This window comes from Barbus barbus, assembly GCF_936440315.1.
Source record: "Barbus barbus genome assembly, chromosome: 32".
NCBI classification, from domain to species: domain Eukaryota; kingdom Metazoa; phylum Chordata; class Actinopteri; order Cypriniformes; family Cyprinidae; genus Barbus; species Barbus barbus.
Genome location: NC_136760.1, coordinates 16,165,370 through 16,185,863, shown reverse-complemented (window position 1 = coordinate 16,185,863; position 20,494 = coordinate 16,165,370). Strand labels below are relative to the sequence as shown.

Here is a 20,494-nt window from a genome sequence, read left to right as displayed (position 1 = left end):
TTTGAGGAATGTGCGTGTTTGTATGATGTGAGAGTTGAGGGGTAATGGACTGAGGTGTGACAACACAATTGTTGGAATACCAAAATAATAAGCATGTACAACCACAGACAGACAAATTCTGTTCCAAAAACAAGAAAACTGAAAGCTTAAGCAACATTGTTAGTCAGCAATGTCATGTTTCTATCAACAGGCAGCAAAAGATATCTTGTTTTGGACTATTTCAAAAACTGAGAACTGAATGGGGGTGGGGGGGCTTATGCTAACATCAGACTCTATTGTAATCAACAAAGCTGTGGTCGAGCTTCTTATGTGCACTTCATGTAAGGGACAATATTTGTGTGGTCTGCATAACCATTGGCAGGGTTGTGGCCAATAAAGTGTTTCAAATAAGCCACAAGATTTCGGTTAGGATGCTGTCTTTATAGACAGTAGAAAGGAAGCAGCGCACTTTCAGGGTTTGGTACAGAAGCACAGACGCACTCAATCACCACATACCCTGAAAAGAGAGCGCTTGGCGGCTACACTCAGCTTTGCTCTCTCATCCAACTTCTCTTCATCTACTGGAAAAACACAGGAAGAGAAGAAGAAAAGAATGAGTCAGAAGCCTTTTAATGAGAACTATTTCTTGAAATCCCATGACTTTCGGAGGACAATCACAATGTTAAACACATGGTAGAATGATTACACGTTACAGGTTAACCTTAAATAAGACACAGCAGGGAAAATAAATGCTGTACATCTACCAAATGCAACATATTAAAATCTGCTCTAATATAAAGTGTGACATGATTAATGCAACACTTAAATGAACATGTCACCCAAAAATGAAAATCTGTGACCATTTACTCATTTTCATGTTGCTTCAAACCCACAGAATTTTATTTAATCTTCAAAATACAAATTAGGTTCTTTTTTAATGAAACTAGAGAGACATCTATACCTCCACTGAAAGATCAGGAAACCAAAACTTAGATTCATGTGTCATTAAGTTTCATTAAAAACATCTTAATTTGGGTTTCAAAGATTAACCAAAGTTTAATGTCAAAGTATCAAATACTATTTATATCTTGCTCAAGGTAGAACTTTAACTGTTTAAAATGTTAGGGTCAGCATTAATTCAGCACATTTTTATTCAGCAAGGATGCATTAGACTGATTTATTTTCCCCAATAAATGCTGTTCTTTGCAGAAGTGTAATAATACTAAAATGTATTATGGTTTACAACAAAAAATATTAAGCAACACATTTGTTTCAATAATTGTATGTACTATCAGCACGTCAGTTTGTATTACAAAACTTTTGCATTAGTAATGTTAACGTGTCATCCTGCCCATCACAAAGTTTGTATACACAAGTCAAACTGCAAGACAGCAACTAAAGGTGGCTAGAGTAACTTTCTATTTTAAAATGACACAATGGAAAGATTTGCTATATTAAACCTTAAGTGATAATACAGATCGTGTCGTGTATGCGAAAAAGAAAAAAGACTTACCTTGAGGGCTCAGTGGTTCAGGGCTTAGATGAGACCTAAAGAGAACAAAAGTTGGGAGTCTTAAAAACGGTTACAATTAAACATCAAATCATTTTGGATTTTAAAATGATTAGGTCAACCAGCTGAATTGCAATACTGTAAGCAGACAAAAGCAGCAGCATATTTAGGAAAAAGAGAATCAGGAAAATACACAAAGCAGCTAGTGGGAAAGTGCAGAAAAAATAATCAGGCCTGCTTAATCCACAGCGTTTAACAGAATTATAGATTTCGCAACATGCCACAGAAATAGAAGAGGAAGAAAGAAAAAAAAAAAAAAAAAAGACAACAAAAGAGCCTTTCATTAAAACCACTGACCAAACCTTTGGATTACAATCCACTACACATAAAACAGTACACAGTGTGTTAAACAAGTACAATTATTTAGTGAGCCAAAACCTAACTTGAAGTAATCAGCGCACAAATACAGTGTAGTTAAAAAAGGTAAATTAAAAAACACATTTCAAACCAATCTGGGTTTAGTTTTCTGCATATAAAGTGTAATTTTAAATTTGCACTCCAGGACATCTCTACAATATCGTGCATAAGACTAATCAAAATGCCTACCGGTCTGACTTTTCTCGCTCAGTTGATGTGATAGGCTGCGTTCTAAACCTCTCAGATGTCTTTCTATTCTCAGTAGGACATATATACCGCAAAGGGCGACGAGATGAGCGATCTTTGACTCTCTCACTTCTCCAGGGTGCACGTGTATCTGGAGGCACCTCTTCTGCCCTATTACGTCACAAAGCATGACTAAACAAGGCAGCATTGAAGAATGGCAGGTGCACAAGCAAAATGCTAATGCTGGATGAATATTTCATCTGATCATCCTCATACCAGTGGGTTAAACTAACTAATGAAAACATTACAAACATAAAAAGTGGTTAAGAATTATGTTGTCAGCACAACTAGCAAAAACACAAACATAATTGTCTCTAGAAATACAAAGCTGCCAAGCCAAGGTAAGAAGACAGACAGGCAGAAATGGTTAATTATTACTGACAAAGTGCGCACTAGACAAGCCGAGCAGCATGATGGCTAAAAGAATAGAGCATTAAAATCTGCTGCTCAACTTTGAATGAGCGATTCCTCTGTAAGACCACAATGTCTCTTCTAACATTTAATTCTCCAAGCAGTTACATTAGACGAGATTTGATTAACTGCGTGTTAATCATCAATGTTAGATAATGTTAGTAAGTTGACACGTAATGATAATGTACCACCACCTACAGTTCGGCTTTCCGGGGACTCGCAACACTTTCCAGGTAGGTGTGGCGGAGTTGGGCAACTGAAACCCTTGCATCATGGGATAGGTGATCGCCATTAGGCACTTTCTCCTGAGGGGCAGGCTCTCTGATTGGGTTCTGGATGGCATTCTGTTGGACATTTCCAGTATCCAGAGGTTTTGGCATAGATCTCCCACTGGAGGTCTGGACTGGGGTGTAGCAGCTATCGTCAGCCCTTCTATGGGCCTCTTGAGCTCTTGCTTGCATAGACTCAACGGCCTGAAGTCGGGACACATGCTCGGTGTAAACTTCCCGTCTTGACTGACCTCCACTGCGCCCTCTGGGGTCATTTGCAATATCCTCCCTTCTGTGCCGACTGATGCCTGGGTTTACCTCTACGTTGTCGGTACTTCCTTGGCACGGGTCTTCAGTGCTCTGTTCTTTCCGACGAATTTCAGAAGGTAAAACTGCCTTCCTGCTCCGCAGGAGCCCCACTGTCCTCGCATCCTGTTTTCCCTCTGGTTCAAGCACTTCTTGAATCTCTAGTTTATGCCTGGAAAGGGATTCGCTGCCCATAGAGAAGTAGCTCTGGCACCCCAGGTCATGGCGTTCCTCTTGTCCAGGGTGGGTCAGCCGCTGTTTGGCTGGAGCATCAGGGAGGTTCCGATTGTGAGGGTGATATCGAGGGTATGATTGGGGAAACTGGTTGTATGCAGGTCCTTCTGTTGTTTGACCGCTGTGAAACGGCTCGTCACGGGCCAGTCTCTCTCTAACTCTGATTCTTCAGAAGAAGAGAAAAGGGTTGGTTACTTAAATGAGATATTAATTGACTCTGCAAAAGAAGAAAAAAAAAAAGAAAAAACAGAACCATTTCATGGCCCTGGAAGTGAGTGGAAGCAAGAAATTCTGATCCAACCAAAACAACCCAAGCCACAGAACCAGTAGAAGTAAGTCTGTATGGTTTGTGCTTATTAGAATGTGGTTAAACAGCAACTTTGACAGTGTTTGGAATAAAATACAAAACATTGAGACACTAATAGTGTGTATCAAAGTTGATGTTTTCAGTGGTTGGAATAATGAGAACCATGTGAAAATGTTGTGTTTACTGTAACAAAAATCGAGCAGCAAAACAACTGGAACATACTGAAACAATCTCAAAATAGTGATTATAGTCAAAACATCATAAACAAAAGGTCAATCTATTGAATCAGAGGTTTTCTAACTATGATAACAGATTCTCAAATTCCAAACTGTTTATAGGCAACTATATTTTCAAGTATGAACCATTTATACGGTCATGAAAAACCCTGAAAATTAAGAAAACATGTTTGCAAAATTTAAAAATTTGCTTTTATACAGTTTTGTTAATACCATGCCAAATTACAAAACCATTAAATGAATAGTTCACATAAAAATTTGTCATGTTCTCACCCTCATGTCGTTCCAACAACAAAAGATGATATATTAAAGAATGAAGAACCAAACAGTTGTTGGTCCCCACTGACTTTCATAGTAGGGAAAGAAATACTATTGAAGTCAATGGGGACGACATGAGGATGAGAACATGACAAAATTTTAGTTTTTGGGTGAACTATCCCTTTAAACAACTGGCAAAAGGAAAATATCTGCAGTGTAGCATAAATAAATCTGAAGAGATAAAATGAAGTTTAAATAAAATATTTTCCTTTTCCAAATTAACAATGGCCCCTGACTTCCTTAGTGCCTCCTGGGGTTCCACAGACCCCAGTTTGAAAAGCCCTGCTTCAGATGACAAATGACTGAAAAAACAAGAGATTCTGCATTGAGAATTCTGAATAAGCTTTTCTGTGAACTGTAGAAAAAGCTCAAACCATTTTGATACATAAAGGCAATTTCTCCCTTATATATTAATAGATATGGTCATCTAAACAATCAGCTAATTTCACACTACACGGCATTTCATTACATGCTGGGTGAGAAAGGTTTACTGATGAACTAGCTTATTTTGTGATGACTGGTTCTTTAGGTTAGGTCAGCAGAATCAAAGCTCTCAGTAGGGGGAGGCAAAAGACTCTCATCCAAAAGCTTTAGCAGTCAGTGCCTTACCAGTGAAGAGACTTATATCACAAAGAAAACTTTCTAGAACCCTTTTAAAAATGTCTGTTTCTTATAGGGTTACACTCTGTGTGTGTCTCTATCTCTTCATCTCCACCTGTTTACCTACATTAATAATGGCTTTCCATCAGCTCAGAGCCATAATACTGTTAAAAACAGAAGTTAGCAAACAATTCAACCATCCTCTGCACATCACCCTTTTATGAGTTCTATCCCACACTCCTCTAGCTGATAAAAGCTGTTTCTCCTGACACAAGCTTGACGGCTACCATCTATACACTCACACTTTTGTTTCACATATGGTACCATGCACTCCATTGAGCTCCTCTGTTTAAGTGAAACCATGCACTGCACTCTGTAATTGTTGAGTCATGTGAACTGTTTTTAACCTCCTCTACGCAGACTGTATTTTCAAGGCTAAATTAGAAAAATCTCATTCAAAATGTAGCCAAGTGATATGGTTAACAAAATGAAAAAAAAGTCTTTTAAAAATGTAAATGCAAACATAAACAGAGGTGTGTTTACAATAAGACCAATATCACGTATTTATCTAAATAAAATTTCATGTTGACTTCAAATGCAAATTCATGGCAGTTGAACATTAACTCAAATCATCTACATCTCAGACTTGATCACTATAGCAAAAGAAAACCTTTTTTTTTTAGAAGGTAATGATTGTGCAAATACTCTGTAGATTCTTCATAGGAGGAGGTGGAGAGCCCATCCCTTTTCCATTTTTCTCTACACATCTCTTCTATCTACATTGGGTTTGTTAAAGTCAGCAGTGACAAGGAATTGCAAGGAATCGCAAAAAGAGAAATATGTCCACATTGTAAAATAAAACACTAAACTAGTATAGTCTCTGGAAGAACTTAAAAGAAAAAGTGAGAATGAAAGAACAGGGAAAAAATAGAAGAAAAAAAGATGCAAAACAGGAACACAATTTGCATGTGAAATGATTCCCAGCAAACTTGGCTCTGGTGTTTTGCATGACTAATCAAGTTATCACACTCTCCATTTGGCATATTGAGCTAATGCAGGCCAAATGATCTGCATTTACATTCTTGTCGAGTTTGGTGACTCACAGCTCAACAATTTTCTCTTCCACCACAATACCAAAAACTCAAACGTCACACTTGATTCAGCGACGTACTGAAATAGAATACGAGTACCACACACACAATGTAACTGGACTGCGCCTGAAGTATATTAGCAAGAGTTAAGGGTAAACTGCAGCAAGAGGTCTAAACGTTCATTGACCAAATTCAAACCCACAGCACTCATTAACAGCGTGGATGGGATGGGTGGTAGAAATGTGTGCGAGGATGGCCACTTTTTTACTGAAATGATAGGCCCAACTCAAAACCACACCCTGAGCCCTCTGCCTTGCTGGTTCCTAACAACCTGACAGACTAAACCAGCCCTTATTATACCTTTGTAAAGCCAGGTTGCTACCATGATCACTTAAGTAAGAAACAGTCACATAATTTACAACTTTGTGCTCCAGACGTCCAGGCTAAGTTTAGTCCCTTGTAGGGGTATGCAATATTTAGCATCTGCGACTTAATAATGCAGCTGTTGTTTTAACAATATGTAAGCTGACACTGAGTCTGTCACTCACTATGCAAAACAAAGAAACAAAAACAAACACTTGTTGCCATCTACTGGTGGTTTTAGCGTCATATTTATCTGTCCATGACAGGCCTAAACCAGCCAAGGTACCAGCACAAAAACACACTCAGCAAAATTGTGTTTAGTTATTTAAAAAATAAATATCAATATATATTTTTTCAATAATCGCACAACCCCTAGTTCCTAGCCACAGTAAGTTACAAAGTGAAACCACCAGACTACAATCCAATAAATCACTAGAAAACATAAGACTCCTGTCAGTCATTCTTACCGCGCATACCAGCAAGGACGTTTATAGGACAGGACTAGAGATGGTTTGAGATAGGGCCATGAGGTTAGGCGGGACCACTGTTAAGTGCAGGGTGTCAAAAACACCCATAAATCCCAAACGTATGGTACCTGGAAGGCCAGTTGATCAGAGAGAGGGTGTCTCCTTCTGAATCAGTCTGAAGTGACCACTGGTTTGTTGACTGGCTACAGGAGCTACATTTTTTGAGAAATGCCCAAAAGAGTGAACCACTCAACAGTTTAGTGTTTATGCTTTGAAAAAGGGGGAAAAAAACTATTCTTCTTCTTCTTAAAAAAAACAAAAGGTGGAGAAAAAAAAAAAAAAAACTAGGTTCCTGAAAAGAAAGCAGGGCCTCAAATAAACGATGAAAATTGAGCTCGGCCTGCTAGGAACAGGGTTTTAAAGGCCAAGTGCTCATTTGTTCACATTAACTAACCAATCAAACTTCATACTGACATTATAAATGCACTCTGGGTATTTCCCGAATATCATTCTTTATCATATTCATTTGTAATTTTTTGGCTTGGCTTGATGTTGGGAATTTTAATTCTGCTGGAATCTTTTGCACTGACCCATGCCATAAAGAAACAAATACCAAAGGACAGTAAGGGTCAATGCTAATGGATAATGTGTCATACTGAACAGAGCCCACCCATCTTTAGGGAGCTGTTAAAACACTCCTAACAGTATGCAAGCCAAATCCTGCAAATTGACGTATTTCTTTTGGGGAAAATACCTGTGAAAGACTTCAAGATTCAGGGGAATACCAGCCAACATTCTTTCCAAGAAAGGAAAGAGTAAGTGAAGGAAAATAAGACACTGATGACTGTAAGATAAAAATCGAAACATCTATCATGCTGAGAAGACTCACCCGTGTCTTTGGAGGATGTTGTGAGCCTGCTGCTCAATAAACAGATCACCAGGAGATGCTCCCTGTTTCAGAGATGGCATCATGGTCCTTCGACCTGCATTAGGCGAGCTGGGAACCCCCATCGCCCCTGGCTCCTTCCCTGGGACCCTGGCAGACCCCGATACATCCATATATGCAGATGGGTCAGGTGCAACCCCTCCACTTCGATGCAATCTATCTCGCTCCTGTGCCCTCCTCTGGTTCTCCAGATTCATCATCCTCTCACGCTCGGAGATGGACTCTGGATCGCTGTGAATGTGTGAGCTGGCCCTGTCTACATGATGGCTAGGGGTGTAAGCATTATGCTCCACTCCATCTCCTCCTCCTACTTTTGACCCATGTTGTTGGTCTGAGCCTTCGGGCTCTCTGGAGGTTTTGGAGTGGCGAGCCGTATAGTCGGTCTCCAACTCCTGATCCAGAGAGATGCCGTAGCGCTCTGCTAGCTGACGGCGCCGTTCTGCCTTGTAGCGTGCAATCCTTTCAGCTTTAGAATCCAGCTCTGCCACATGAGTGGAGCCAGTGCTGTAGACAGTCTCCGGTTGGACTGTGTGGGTTCTGGACTGAACCTCTGCACTGTGTGGATTTGGGAAGTTTGGGTCATTTTTGCCATAGTGCTGAAGAGAAACTACAATGAGAGAGATAAGGAGAGATAATACACAGTTTATACTGAATCAGTTTGCCTAAGCTTTTCTAATCAACTCAAACCTATCGTTGTTGTACTGATATGCAACCTTATAATACAGATGTTTAATGCACATTATTTCTCATTCATGTTATAGGTGAATTAACAATTCAAAAGTATAAAAATATTAAGCACATTTCTCACCTGTACAGGGGTCACAGGTGTCTGCTGCACGGGTATATCTCGGAGTGTCCTCCTCTAGCAGTCGATCGGTAACTAGACCGCCACAGCCTGGGAGATTTTGGAGAACGTCACTATCGATTCCCTCCAGACGTCTTGCAATTCGCTCTTTCCTATAAACAGGAGTAGTACAAGGGCATATTAAACAGTACAATTCTTAATATGGGGGAAAAAAATGGTAACACTTTAGTATAAGGACCAATTCTCACTATTAAGTAGTTGCTTATTAGCATGCCTATTAATAACACATTGGCTGTTTATTAGCACTTATAATGCATTTAATCTACATGACTATATTCTACATCCCTAATCATACACAATACCTAAGAAAAAACTACCTTACTAACTATTAATAAGCAGCACATTAGGAGTTAATTGAGGCAAAAGTCATAGTTAATGGTTTGTTAAAAGCTAAAATTTGACCTGAAAATAAAGTGTGAACAAAACTTTTGCTAATGAAAAAACATACTTTGTTTATTGGGGCATTTTTGGATATGCATGCTACTTCAAATGTGAAAAGCTTCAAAAGCTTGAAATGTGTGGTGAAAGGGAAATTAAAGTGTGCTGACAATTTTGTGACTGTTATTGTTGCCGAACACCTGCATTAACTGAACTTTGGCTGTGCATGCTTTGAGAATGATTTAACTTCTCACCTGTTCATGTCCCAACTCTGACTCGAGCTTACACTCTCAAAACGTTTCCTTAATTCTGAGACTAAAAAAAGAAAAAAGGGAAAGTGAGAATGGACTGCTAAAAGTATGAGAGACAGAGGAAGAAATTAATTTATCAAAACCATTACAAATACTAAAATGTAGTAAATAGTATCCTGTATTTGTTATATTCTTAAACAGCTAAGAAAAGAAACAAGTAGAGTTTACTGTATGCTGCAAGATTTCACACCACACGAAGACAATCTAATCCTTACATAATTTAGCTTGTTTCATGATGAATTTGATGTACAGTATCACACTAACCCTCACAGGCATATCCAGCAGCTTCATAAATCTGTTAAATTCTGAGAGCTCTTTGGCAACACTAACATTTTCCTACAGTAAGATCCAAAAAAATAGTGGTAAACATAAAAATGCCAATGCCATGCCTTGTATTTGTTTTCCAAATAAAATAGATATCGTTCATGATATACAGTACTGCGTCCTGTGTCACTAAAGTATACTGCCATGTAGCTACAGTGACACAATTCCAATAATAGTTGTGGAGACAAAAGTCCAGTGTGTTATCTAAAACAAAAGCTGCTTACAGTCGTCTGACATCAACTAGGAGCATGGCTGACTGGCTTTCCACAAAAGTTAGCCAATCATGGGTGCATCCTCAGTGAATGTTGTTTCAGCTGTAGCCATGGAAATATGACACTCAACTGTGTCCAGTCACCAGGAGACTGAGAAGTGATTGAGAGGAGACTCATCATGGGCGAGTGTGTACACACGGCACACTTGTCTCTAACAATGCTTTCTCAGCCTGGTCTCTCTGGGATTCAAAGCAAAGATCTGAGCGATGCAATGAAGACACAGGGCAGGTTCATTCCCACAGGGCAGGATTTCTCTTTCTGTAGTCAAGTAACAAACTTTTTAAGACCAAGTAACGAAAATTAAAGGAATAAATTGAACAGAACACAATACTTAAATAAAATAGTCTTTAAATGTAAATATATAGCGGCTTGAATATCTTCTAGAAGTCTGAAAAAAATATATATATTTTATTCATTTTTCCTTTTTATTCATTCAATGTTTGAATATCTCTGCTCCCAGCCAGTAGCATATAAAAATAATTTTAGTGTAGCCTCAGATCACACCACAAAAATAAGAGATGTCCTTCATCAGCATTTTGGTCTTTTCCAGTGCAAATGACAAAATAGTAACTTTTGTTTTATGAAAAAATTATCAAAATTAAATGTTTATGATTAACATTAACAAATATCTTCCTCAGAAAAAAAATATCTGCTTAATTTTCAAATGCTTGTTCTTTTGTTTTACATATTAACTCTTAATCTGGATTAAAGGATGTTTAGATTTTTGAATTGGAAAACAAAACAAAAATACTGAGGAAGATTTTGCAGTGTATGCTACATTTAATTAGCCTCAGTTTCTGATCCAAGATCTTTTTAGGCCTTAATTTGTGGAAGAGCTAATTAAGACTTTTTAAGACCTGCAGACACCCTGAAGTACTGTAAGGTTAAGTGTGTCTTGCTTAGTTTAATCACTTCCATAAAAAAAAGTGGACATATATGGACAAAGATATAAAAATGTCAAAGAACAATTCATTATATTTATCTTTTTTATTTATTTATCAGACACTTCAATATATATTTAAGTAACACAGCGAGAGTGTTTGTTATGTCATGTTTTAAATCAAGTTCTCACTTGGAAAGTGGGGAAGAACAAACAGCAATATGAATCTGACATTAGACAGACCTGATTCTAACAAGCCAGGATTACACAACTATAAGAGCTTCATGCCAGCAAAATGAATGGGAGACATAAAATAACTAAAATATACAAAGTTTTTAGCCAAGAATAATCACTGTCATGAGTTTTTCTGAAAGGTGAACATCTACTGTGACCTCCAACTTTACAAAACACACATACATACAAAACAAAGGGAAACAGTGTTGACTTGATTTCATCCATCAGGAATTAATTTTACATGAAAAGTGAGTGTTGTGCACTAGAATGGAGCCAAACCAAATGTGAGTTTACTAAAACAAATGTCTAAACTGCTATTTGGCTATCAAATACATAAACAGCCCGTGTGACATCAAAGGACAATTACAAGCACAAAATGTTCACTGTAAGTCCGGGAAAATGCATTTAGAAATAAATTTAGATTGTTTTAAGCAATAAAAATATGCTTAAGTTCAATTCAAAATATGCTGTAAAAGAGTCTGTTAAGAGACTGTATTAGCCCACTGGTGGCATTTGTAAAAACTAAAAAACAGAATATGACTTAAGTGCAAAAATATCTTTTGGAGCTTACCAGAAGCAGACTGTTCCTGCGAGAGCTCCACGAAATCATGTTCACCCATTTTCTTGGCTTTCAGAACAAATCCTTTTACAAAGTATCTTGGCACTCTCTTTCACACAACTGTCACATTTTCAGGGCCAGTAAGTAAGAGAACTTGCCCAACAACAGGTGGCCCCCAGAAGACCAAATATAGGTCATCAGTGTCCCATCCCCCCAACCCAATGACCTCCATGTGTCCAGGAACCATCAAGACAATACTAATTGAAAGAACATACAGTCTAGTAAACTGTGATCCAAGGCACTAGCATTATATACTTTCTTACTTGCCATTTTAGCAGACTGTTGTTGTCTAATGTGAATACAGAATGTCTTGTGTGACCACATCAGGGAAAGACACCCTAAAATTAAACGGGCTTAAGAGCCACAGATCATTTAGTGTTCACATCAAGTACTGGTCACATCCTGGTTTAGAGAGAGTCAAACTGAACTGAACTGATATAAGAGTCATGATAAAGAACCACACAGGTGAAGTGTTGATTGTACTTACCCTTGGGTGTATTTCCCAGCAGACTGACATGTAATTCTTTGTTAGTTCCCTCGTCTTTCTCTTCAAACAAGAACTCTTTCTGGAAGCTGGACAGAAAGAGAAACCAGCTTGAAATTTCAATATATTTTGCATATAATATATATAACAGAAACAAGAGGCCTCAGATTTGCCTGCTTTTGTTGAAGCAGCACCTGAAAAGGGATCTGAATCTTGGCAGAAATCACACAGTTCTATCCAAAAAATGTGAAATGCAATATCTTCACATAAAAATGTTATTTTCCACAACTGGAAAAAGTATTTTTATTAAAGTAGTAACGAGGGTAATAAGGTTAAGAAATATTTTCCCAACAGCAAATAATACCACAGCACAATACAGAACAAAAATAATTAGTTGGGAGAATAAATATAAACACATTCTATTAAAAACAAACATCCCAAAGCATGACTACATCTGGAGGTACACAATGTAATCCGATTAAATTTGTTCAAGCCTTATACAAGACATTTAAAAAGACTGAATTTCTGTTGGTGTGGATCTTTTCCATTGAGCTTATAAAAGCACTCAAAACCCAAGTTATATAAAAATGAGGATCTTACCTAAGAGCTCTCCGTTGTAGTTTGGTATTGCCAACTTTAGGAGCTGTTTCTCCTGTGAAGCCTGTGCACACAAAAGAAAGCAGCCTTCAGACTACAAATACTCCTGCTGGTGACAGGAGTGATCAGCAAAAGATGTTTCAAAGGCCCCATGTGAAGGGCAGGAACGAAAACAATAGTATCCATTCCATGCATGTCAACATGGTGCTGTGGCCATAGTTGAACAGACTTATTTCTGCATACACTCATAGGTACATTTGTATGCAGAGTGTAAACTGCCTACTGGCCCTTGTGCAGTTTTTTTCCCCCCACTCACAGATCTCCTGAGTGGAAATACACCATTATCATCAACAGCAAAGATATAAGAAAACAGCAATGCAGTGACAATGAATCCAGCCCATAACTAATAATAATCAATTTTATATTATTTATATTGTTAGAGCAAATAATTAGACAAAATAAATTCAATTAATTATTATATTTTAATACCGTTAAAACTAATTATTAATACTATTGCTACTTATAATAAATAAATAAATGAAACGTTTAGTCAAATGTCAAATCAAGTTTGTGATGCTTATGTGGTTACTCCTAGGTTAAATCTATGCAGTAATTTAAATTATTAGAAAGGTTTTAAATTAGTAGAAATATAAATAAAAACAAACATTAAAAAAAATATTGTAAAATTAAATTAAATTAAAATAAAAAATACAATTATCAATACTAGGCAATAACCAGTATGATACAAGAACCCTTTTAAAAACAAATAAAAATACATTCACTATGATGGGACTAATTTAACAGTTTTTTTAACATTCACTTGATTCATGCAATTAAATTACTTATACTAGTGTTATCCAGGTGTGGCATCAATTCTATGAATAAGCACATGGAGCTCTGACATCTGAGACTGAGAGGGTTTGGAAGAGGAGAACATGCGTTTCCACTTTACCCACAGATCAATAGCCTGACCACATATTCACCCACACAGACCAAACCCCCTCCTCTTTGACATTCTAAAATTCAATATTTAAATATTTTAATCTACAATAAGGACTGTGGTTAGATGTCATTACCTCCTTCCTTCTCTATCTATAAAAACCATTTGAAAAGAAAAGTGAATGAGAGAGCCAACTGATGGACTGTTTTGGTACGGAGTGAGTTTTCACAGCTGGGATGAGTATCTACGAAAAACATTCCTCACTGCCTAAAAATCTCCTCTCACTTCAGAGTCACAGGGCCAATGGGCAAGGCAACATCAACATGAGGGGGATGGAAAGAGAGAACAGGAAAGTTTTGGAAAAAAAGAGAAATGATACACTTAGAAACTGGGTGGAGGCTAAATAAAGTGGATTTGTGCTGCTATGCCCTGATACAAGATGTTTCTTAGCTTCAAAGAATCGAGAATTCACAGCAAATGACAGAAGCACCTCTGTTCTGGTACCCTGCACTGAGGACATCTTCCTGTGCCATGTGTCATGATGTGTTATTGTTGCATCTGGGATAATTCAACTACAAAGCCATTGCTGTTCAAGCAAACCAAGTGATTAATGATGCCAGCGTTAAAAAACAAACCATTGACAGATTTTCCGATGTCCTCACTAAATTAACACTACAGGGTATATTAAAAGTTAATAACAATGTTTCCCAGAATCAGAAACAACAACACAAACCCATCATGCAAACTGACAGTTCGTAATGCAGATAAACTGGACTGATCACCTAAAATTATCGTAAGTACTTATTATGTGCATTGCATGGTCTTGTTGAGAACACCCACTGCTAACAGACATGCATGGAAATCCACAACACCTTGGCCCTGTGCCCGCTTCAGTACAGATGCTAATCAGACACAGTCAAGTGTGACATTTACAGCACTTTAAATGGCACGCTTGTTATTCCACATGCCTGTGACAGACCATCATACCTCTCTGATCTACATCAAGCATCATATAGAAGCTGACTGCACAGCTTTGAAACTTGTTCAGGTTCATTTTATGTTCCAGCATATCACACACCTGTTTTCCAACACAGTCAGTATCAAATAATCTGGTGACTGATAAACTTGCATGACTGTAGGGTTCAGTCACCGATATCTGGCATTAGTCGGAGTAGAAGCACATGGAGGAGATACAGCTGAAGCAAGTCATAGCCTGTTTGGTCATATGACGAGATCATAAACCCAATGCTCTCAGGCTCCTAAATGCGGCCACCGTTTAGGTACATTTCGAAATTATTAACCACAATGAAAGTAAAATAACGGAAAATTAATTTAATAATTATTGTAACTATGTAGAAAGGTTTAAATCGATCACATTTCAACAAATATACGCTGCCATTCAAAAGTTTGGGTCGATTTCTTAAAGTTTTTGAAAGAAGTCTCTTGTGCTCTCCAAGACTGCATTTATTTGATCAAAATTATAGTAAAAACTGTAATGTTATAAAATATTACAATTAAATTAACATCTATATTTGAATATATTTTAAAACTATTTATTCCTATGATGGCAAAGTTGAATTTTCAGCACCCATTATTCTAGTCTTCAGTGTCACATGATCCTTCGGAGAAATATTTTTTATTAGTGTTCAATGCTGAACAATATTGCGTTCGTTACCGCAGATGAATCGCCTGCAATATTGAAAGAGATATTGCCTAGCTTGTCAGTGAACTACGGCTCTGTGTATTAACTGCCGCTCCATCTGAAAGCACATGATGGAGATGTACTACTAATCATGGAACCGGCTTTAATGAACAAAGTATAAAGAACAGAAAATGAAAAGAACAGTAAAGAGTGCAGTAAACAAGCCCAATTTATACAAAAGATTTTTATTTAAAATAAAAAAAATTGTATTTTGATCAACTCAATTCATGCTTGCTGAATAAAAGTATTAATACACTTTCAAAACTTACTGACCCTAAATTAAATGATCTCATAAATGAAATGATCTAATGACCATTAGAAATGACATAATAAATGTTTAATAAATCTTAATAATTAGAACATTCCAGTACAATTAAGACAGCAAAGTAATTGACAAATAATCACTTAAAGCGATAAAACTATGAAAGTCATCAAGTAGAAAATGCTAGCCATTAATTCAAAAAACCTGTTAAACTGGAAAACACAGGGCCAAAATGTGGTGCTATTGTAGGACTTGTCGCATCTAATAAATGATTAGTCTTCAAGAGGAATAAGATTAGTCAAGTGTGACACAGGAAGTGTGCCATCACGCATAGGTATGGCAACACTTACACTAAATCATGATGTTTAATGCTATGTTTTAATACTAGTTTAATGCTATGTTTTAATACTAGTTCAACTCCAAACATTCTTCAATGCCTTCAAACAAGTGTAAAACTGTCATTTACAGATTCGCAGACAGAGATGAAGATCTTAAGAGTCTTAAATGAGACAGCTGGTGTCTGTACTCCAGGAAAGGGTGAATTAGGTGACAGGGAATCTCTAAAACCCATTCATACATATACGCATTAACCTATTTACATTTAAAGCAGTCTAAACACTGATTATTATAGAATACTTCCACTATGATTGAAAACAAATTAAACATTTCAATGAAAATGATCAATTATATTAATCTGGATGCACAAAATGTCTAAAAAAAAAAGACAAATACCTGCTATAAATGTGCAAATTCACCACTTAACTAAAAACACACAGGATAAATGGAAAAGCATGTGCTGTTGTGCAAGTGCACAGACCAAAACAAAACCATTAAAAGGCAATACCACAAGTCGAACTTTCTTAAACTGACTAACAGACACATCTGCCGAATTTAAACTATTTAAAGCATTTGCATCTAAACCACAAAATGCAAAACACACAATGCTTATTCTGCTTCATAATGCCTCAGTTCCCTTCATTTTGAGTCAGCGAGTTCCTTGTCCTGAATACTTAGGTCCTTGGAGGCTCTAGTACCATTTAAACCCAAATAGCATTTGGTGGGCCTGTCCCATCCCATCCCAACTGCCATTTACTCACCTTGGCACAACTTGACATGGTTGATGTAGTTAGAGATCCAAGGGTTCCGGTACATCTTGATAAAATAAAATAAGGAGTGGATGACAGATGAGAAAAGAAAGTGAACAGAAAAGAGGGAGGGGGTTTTGAAGGACCAAAGAGAGGAGGAAATTAGGAGAGAGTGAGAGAGGACTGCAGAAAGGCAGCAGTGTCTGAACTGCAAGGTGATGCAGAGTTAGCTGCAGCAGTCCTGGGACAGCCAGAGAAGGGAGGTGGAGAGAAAGAGAGAAAAAAAAAAACACTGCGAGAGGAGGAGGAGAACAGTCTCTCTCCAACACTATGCTGACAGAGACCCTTTTGCCCCCTGCATGGCTACTGCTAAATGCTAGCAAGGTAACTACGGTGCTAATGCTGCTCACTGCTAATGAGATTAACAATACTGAGGCTGGGGGATGAGGAAAGAGTGAGAAATGTATAGAAAGGGGTGAGAGAGAAGACAACAGTGGTCAGACAGTAGCAGTTGTGTGCACTAGCAGCTGCATACAGTGGACGTGTGTTTAGCTTTTAGGACAGCTGAAAGGGTGAGAAAGAAAGAGATGATAAGTGTCTCAAAGGAACTAGAAATTCCACTCATCTCTGAGCAATGACGTATGTGTGGTACTGAGAGAAAGAAAGAGTGGAAAAGCAAGATCTCTGCCACAGGGAATGTAACTTGCCAAGTCATATTGTTGTGCTAAGTGCTCAAAGAAGGGACAAAATAATTGATGACGTGTGTAGTAAAAGAATCATTGGATTTATGGACTCATCAGGTCTTTCCCACTCTGTCTTCCCAATCTCAATAGAGGATGCAGTGTATTAAATAGGTTTTGATTTTTCATTTTTACTATCCTGGTCCCTGTGGTGTAGGAAAAAAAACAAACTTCCTTGCTTGAGTTTCTTCTCAGGAATAACGATGAGTTTCAAAAGAATGACTCTGACCAAGCGCACCTGTTAGCTCCGGGGTTCAAATGGGATAAAATATCCAAAAGCAGCCAAACTCAGAAATTCTTGTGTAATAAAGTCACCCATCTGTGAGGAAGACACTGACTGCTGAGGAATGGAGGAAAAGATGAAAGTGTAAGGAGAAAAAAAAAAAAAAAAAAAAAAATAAATAAATAAATACAAATTATATATTACTTTACTTTACTTTTGTCATTTAGCAGACGCTTTTGTCCAAAGCGACTTACAAATAAGAAAAAGTAACTAAAACTAAAAAGTTACAACTCTATAAATACTATCTACCCACATATTTAAGAAAATAAAGAAATTAAATAAAATTAACACATGCATATAACAACAACATTTCAATAATAAACATATCAATGAAAAAATTAAATAAAAAGCTACTACTATCCCTTGCCGGTGTCCCTGCCCGGTGGAGTCGCACGGTAGAGTCGATGGTCTTTACACTCTTTACTTTTTTACTTTTGTCATTTAGCAGACGCTTTTGTCCAAAGCGACTTACAAATAAGAAAAAGTAACTAAAACTAAAAAGTTACAACTCTATAAATACTATCTACCCACATATTTAAGAAAATAAAGAAATTAAATAAAATTAACACATGCATATAACAACAACATTTCAATAATAAACATATCAATGAAAAAATTAAATAAAAAGCTACTACTATCCCTTGCCGGTGTCCCTGCCCGGTGGAGTCGCACGGTAGAGTCGATGGTCTTTACACTCTTTGGTCTTCACACTAAGAGGGCTTCACACGACGACTGCCGCGACCGCTGCCGCGGTATAATAACCTTTATTATACCAAACCAACAAATGATCATTTCAATTCAGCTGGACCCACTTTCCTGTTTATCAACTACAAATGGCCAAGCAAGTGCACACACTGACAAGATACACGATACAGTACGAGACCAAACGTCTTATATATAAGATATATATATATATACACACACACATATACATATATATATACACACACACATATATATATACACGGATATATATATATATATATATATATGTGAGTGTGTGTGTGTGTGTGTGTGTGTGTGTGTGTGTATGTATGTATGCATGTATGTATGCATGTATGTATGCATGTATGTATGCATGTATGTATGCATGTATGTATGCATGTATGTATGTATGTATGCATGTATGTATGCATGCATGTATGTACAGTGGGGATCGAAAGTTTGGGAACCCCTTGCAGAATCTGTGAAAATGTGGATAATTTTACCAAAATAAGAGAGATCATACAAAATGCATGTTATTTTTTATTTAGTACTGTCCTGAGTAAGATATTTTCCATAAAAGATGTTTACATATAGTCCACAAGACAAAAAAATAGCTGAAATTATTAAAATAACCCCATTCAAAAGTTTGGGAACCCTTGGTTCTTAATACTGTGTGTGGTTACCTGGATGATCTACGACTGTTTTTTTGTTTTGTGATGGTTGTTCATGAGTCCCTTGTTTGTTCTGAACAGTTAAACTGAGCACTGTTCTTCAGAAAAATCCTCCAGGTCCTGCAGAATCTTCAGTTTTCCAGCATCTTTTGCATATTTTAACCCTTTCCAGCAGTAACTGTATGATTTTGAGATCCACCTTTTCACGCTGAGGATGATTGAGGGACTCAAACACAACAATTAAAAAAGGTTCAAACATTCACTGATGCTCCTGAAGGAAACACGATGCATTAAGAGCCGGGGGGGTGAAAACTTTTTGAATTTGAAGATCAAGGTAAATTGTACTTCATTTGTCTTCCAGGAAACATGCAAGTATCTTCTGTCGCGTCAGAAGGGCAGTACTAAATGGAAAAATATGATATTTCAACAAAATAAGAAAAATTTGGACATCTTCATCCTGTTCAAAAGTTTTCACCCCCCGGCTCTTAATGCATCGTGTTTCCTGAAAATTATCCACATTTTCACAGATTCTGCAAGGGGTTCCCAAACTTTCGCATGCCTATGTATGTATGTGTATATATATATTTTTTTTTTTTTATATGCTACAATATTAAAATATCAAATGACTGTTTTCGGTTTGAATAGATTTTAAAATGTAATTCATTCCTTTTTTTACTATGATCAGTGTAGTTTAATATTGTGAAAATATTCAAATTTCAAAGGAACAGCATTTATTTGAAACAGAAATATTCTGTAACAAATGCATTTGCTGTCACTTTTGATCAATGTAATTTAAATCAATCTCATTTTTGCACAATGTCCTTACACCCCACTGAGTTATTTTCAGGGTTGGAGTTAAGGATGGATATCATGCTTTTTTTCTAGAATTTTCCTGTAAATATAACAGCTTGGAGTGAACTAACCTTTTTCTAATATTGTGAGAGTGGCAAACAATGTGTGACAAAGTCATCAACTTCCATAACACAGGAAAGGCTTACGGTCAACCATACGTTAACTATGGAAATAGCCATATTTAGCCGTCTAAACCACATTCTTCTGTTGTAAGAATGTATTATGAATGGCCATTATAAATAACATTATAATGGGGAAAAATAAAAGTTAAAAAAAATGGCCACTGGGATACAAAAAGGACTGAGGGAGGCAGTATGAAGCTCACAACAAGACATTGAACAATAAGAAATAGCCCAGTGTGTAATATAGGGAGAGTAGACAGCAGTAGAGAGAACTTAACCTCAGTGTGCATTCAAGCAAGCAGGGCATTTAAGCACTCGTGTACATGCAGAATGGCATTTGCCCTGCACTATTTCTGGCCAATTATCCGGACTGCAATGTTTCCACTGCAATACTTATCATACTCATCGACACACAAACAAACGCCCTTAAAGATGGCATGAGACTGAGACCCATCAAAAATCAAGAAT

The 20,494-nt window shown here is 37.2% G+C and overlaps 1 protein-coding gene across 3 annotated transcripts in view; it reads right to left on the bottom strand.

Moving 5' to 3' along the window:
- Nucleotides 1-20,494, bottom strand: part of LOC306852449 (supervillin-like) — a 71,820-nt gene that overhangs the window by 28,503 nt on the left and 22,823 nt on the right. Inside the window, exons 1-10 of one of the 3 annotated variants that reach the window (XM_079389298.1) lie at nucleotides 16,666-16,867; nucleotides 12,668-12,728; nucleotides 12,071-12,156; nucleotides 9,198-9,258; nucleotides 8,509-8,657; nucleotides 7,644-8,307; nucleotides 2,762-3,538; nucleotides 2,096-2,263; nucleotides 1,493-1,527; nucleotides 496-560 (exon numbers count right to left, since the gene is read on the bottom strand). In XM_079389298.1, the coding sequence (XP_079245424.1) occupies nucleotides 496-560; nucleotides 1,493-1,527; nucleotides 2,096-2,263; nucleotides 2,762-3,538; nucleotides 7,644-8,307; nucleotides 8,509-8,657; nucleotides 9,198-9,258; nucleotides 12,071-12,156; nucleotides 12,668-12,728; nucleotides 16,666-16,720 (2,121 nt within the window). In that variant the 5' untranslated portion in view covers nucleotides 16,721-16,867. Of the gene's footprint in view, nucleotides 1-495; nucleotides 561-1,492; nucleotides 1,528-2,095; nucleotides 2,264-2,761; nucleotides 3,539-7,643; nucleotides 8,308-8,508; nucleotides 8,658-9,197; nucleotides 9,259-12,070; nucleotides 12,157-12,667; nucleotides 12,729-16,665; nucleotides 16,868-20,494 lie in introns of those variants that run through there. The other 2 variants (XM_079389299.1, XM_079389300.1) reach the window with 2 other exon arrangements.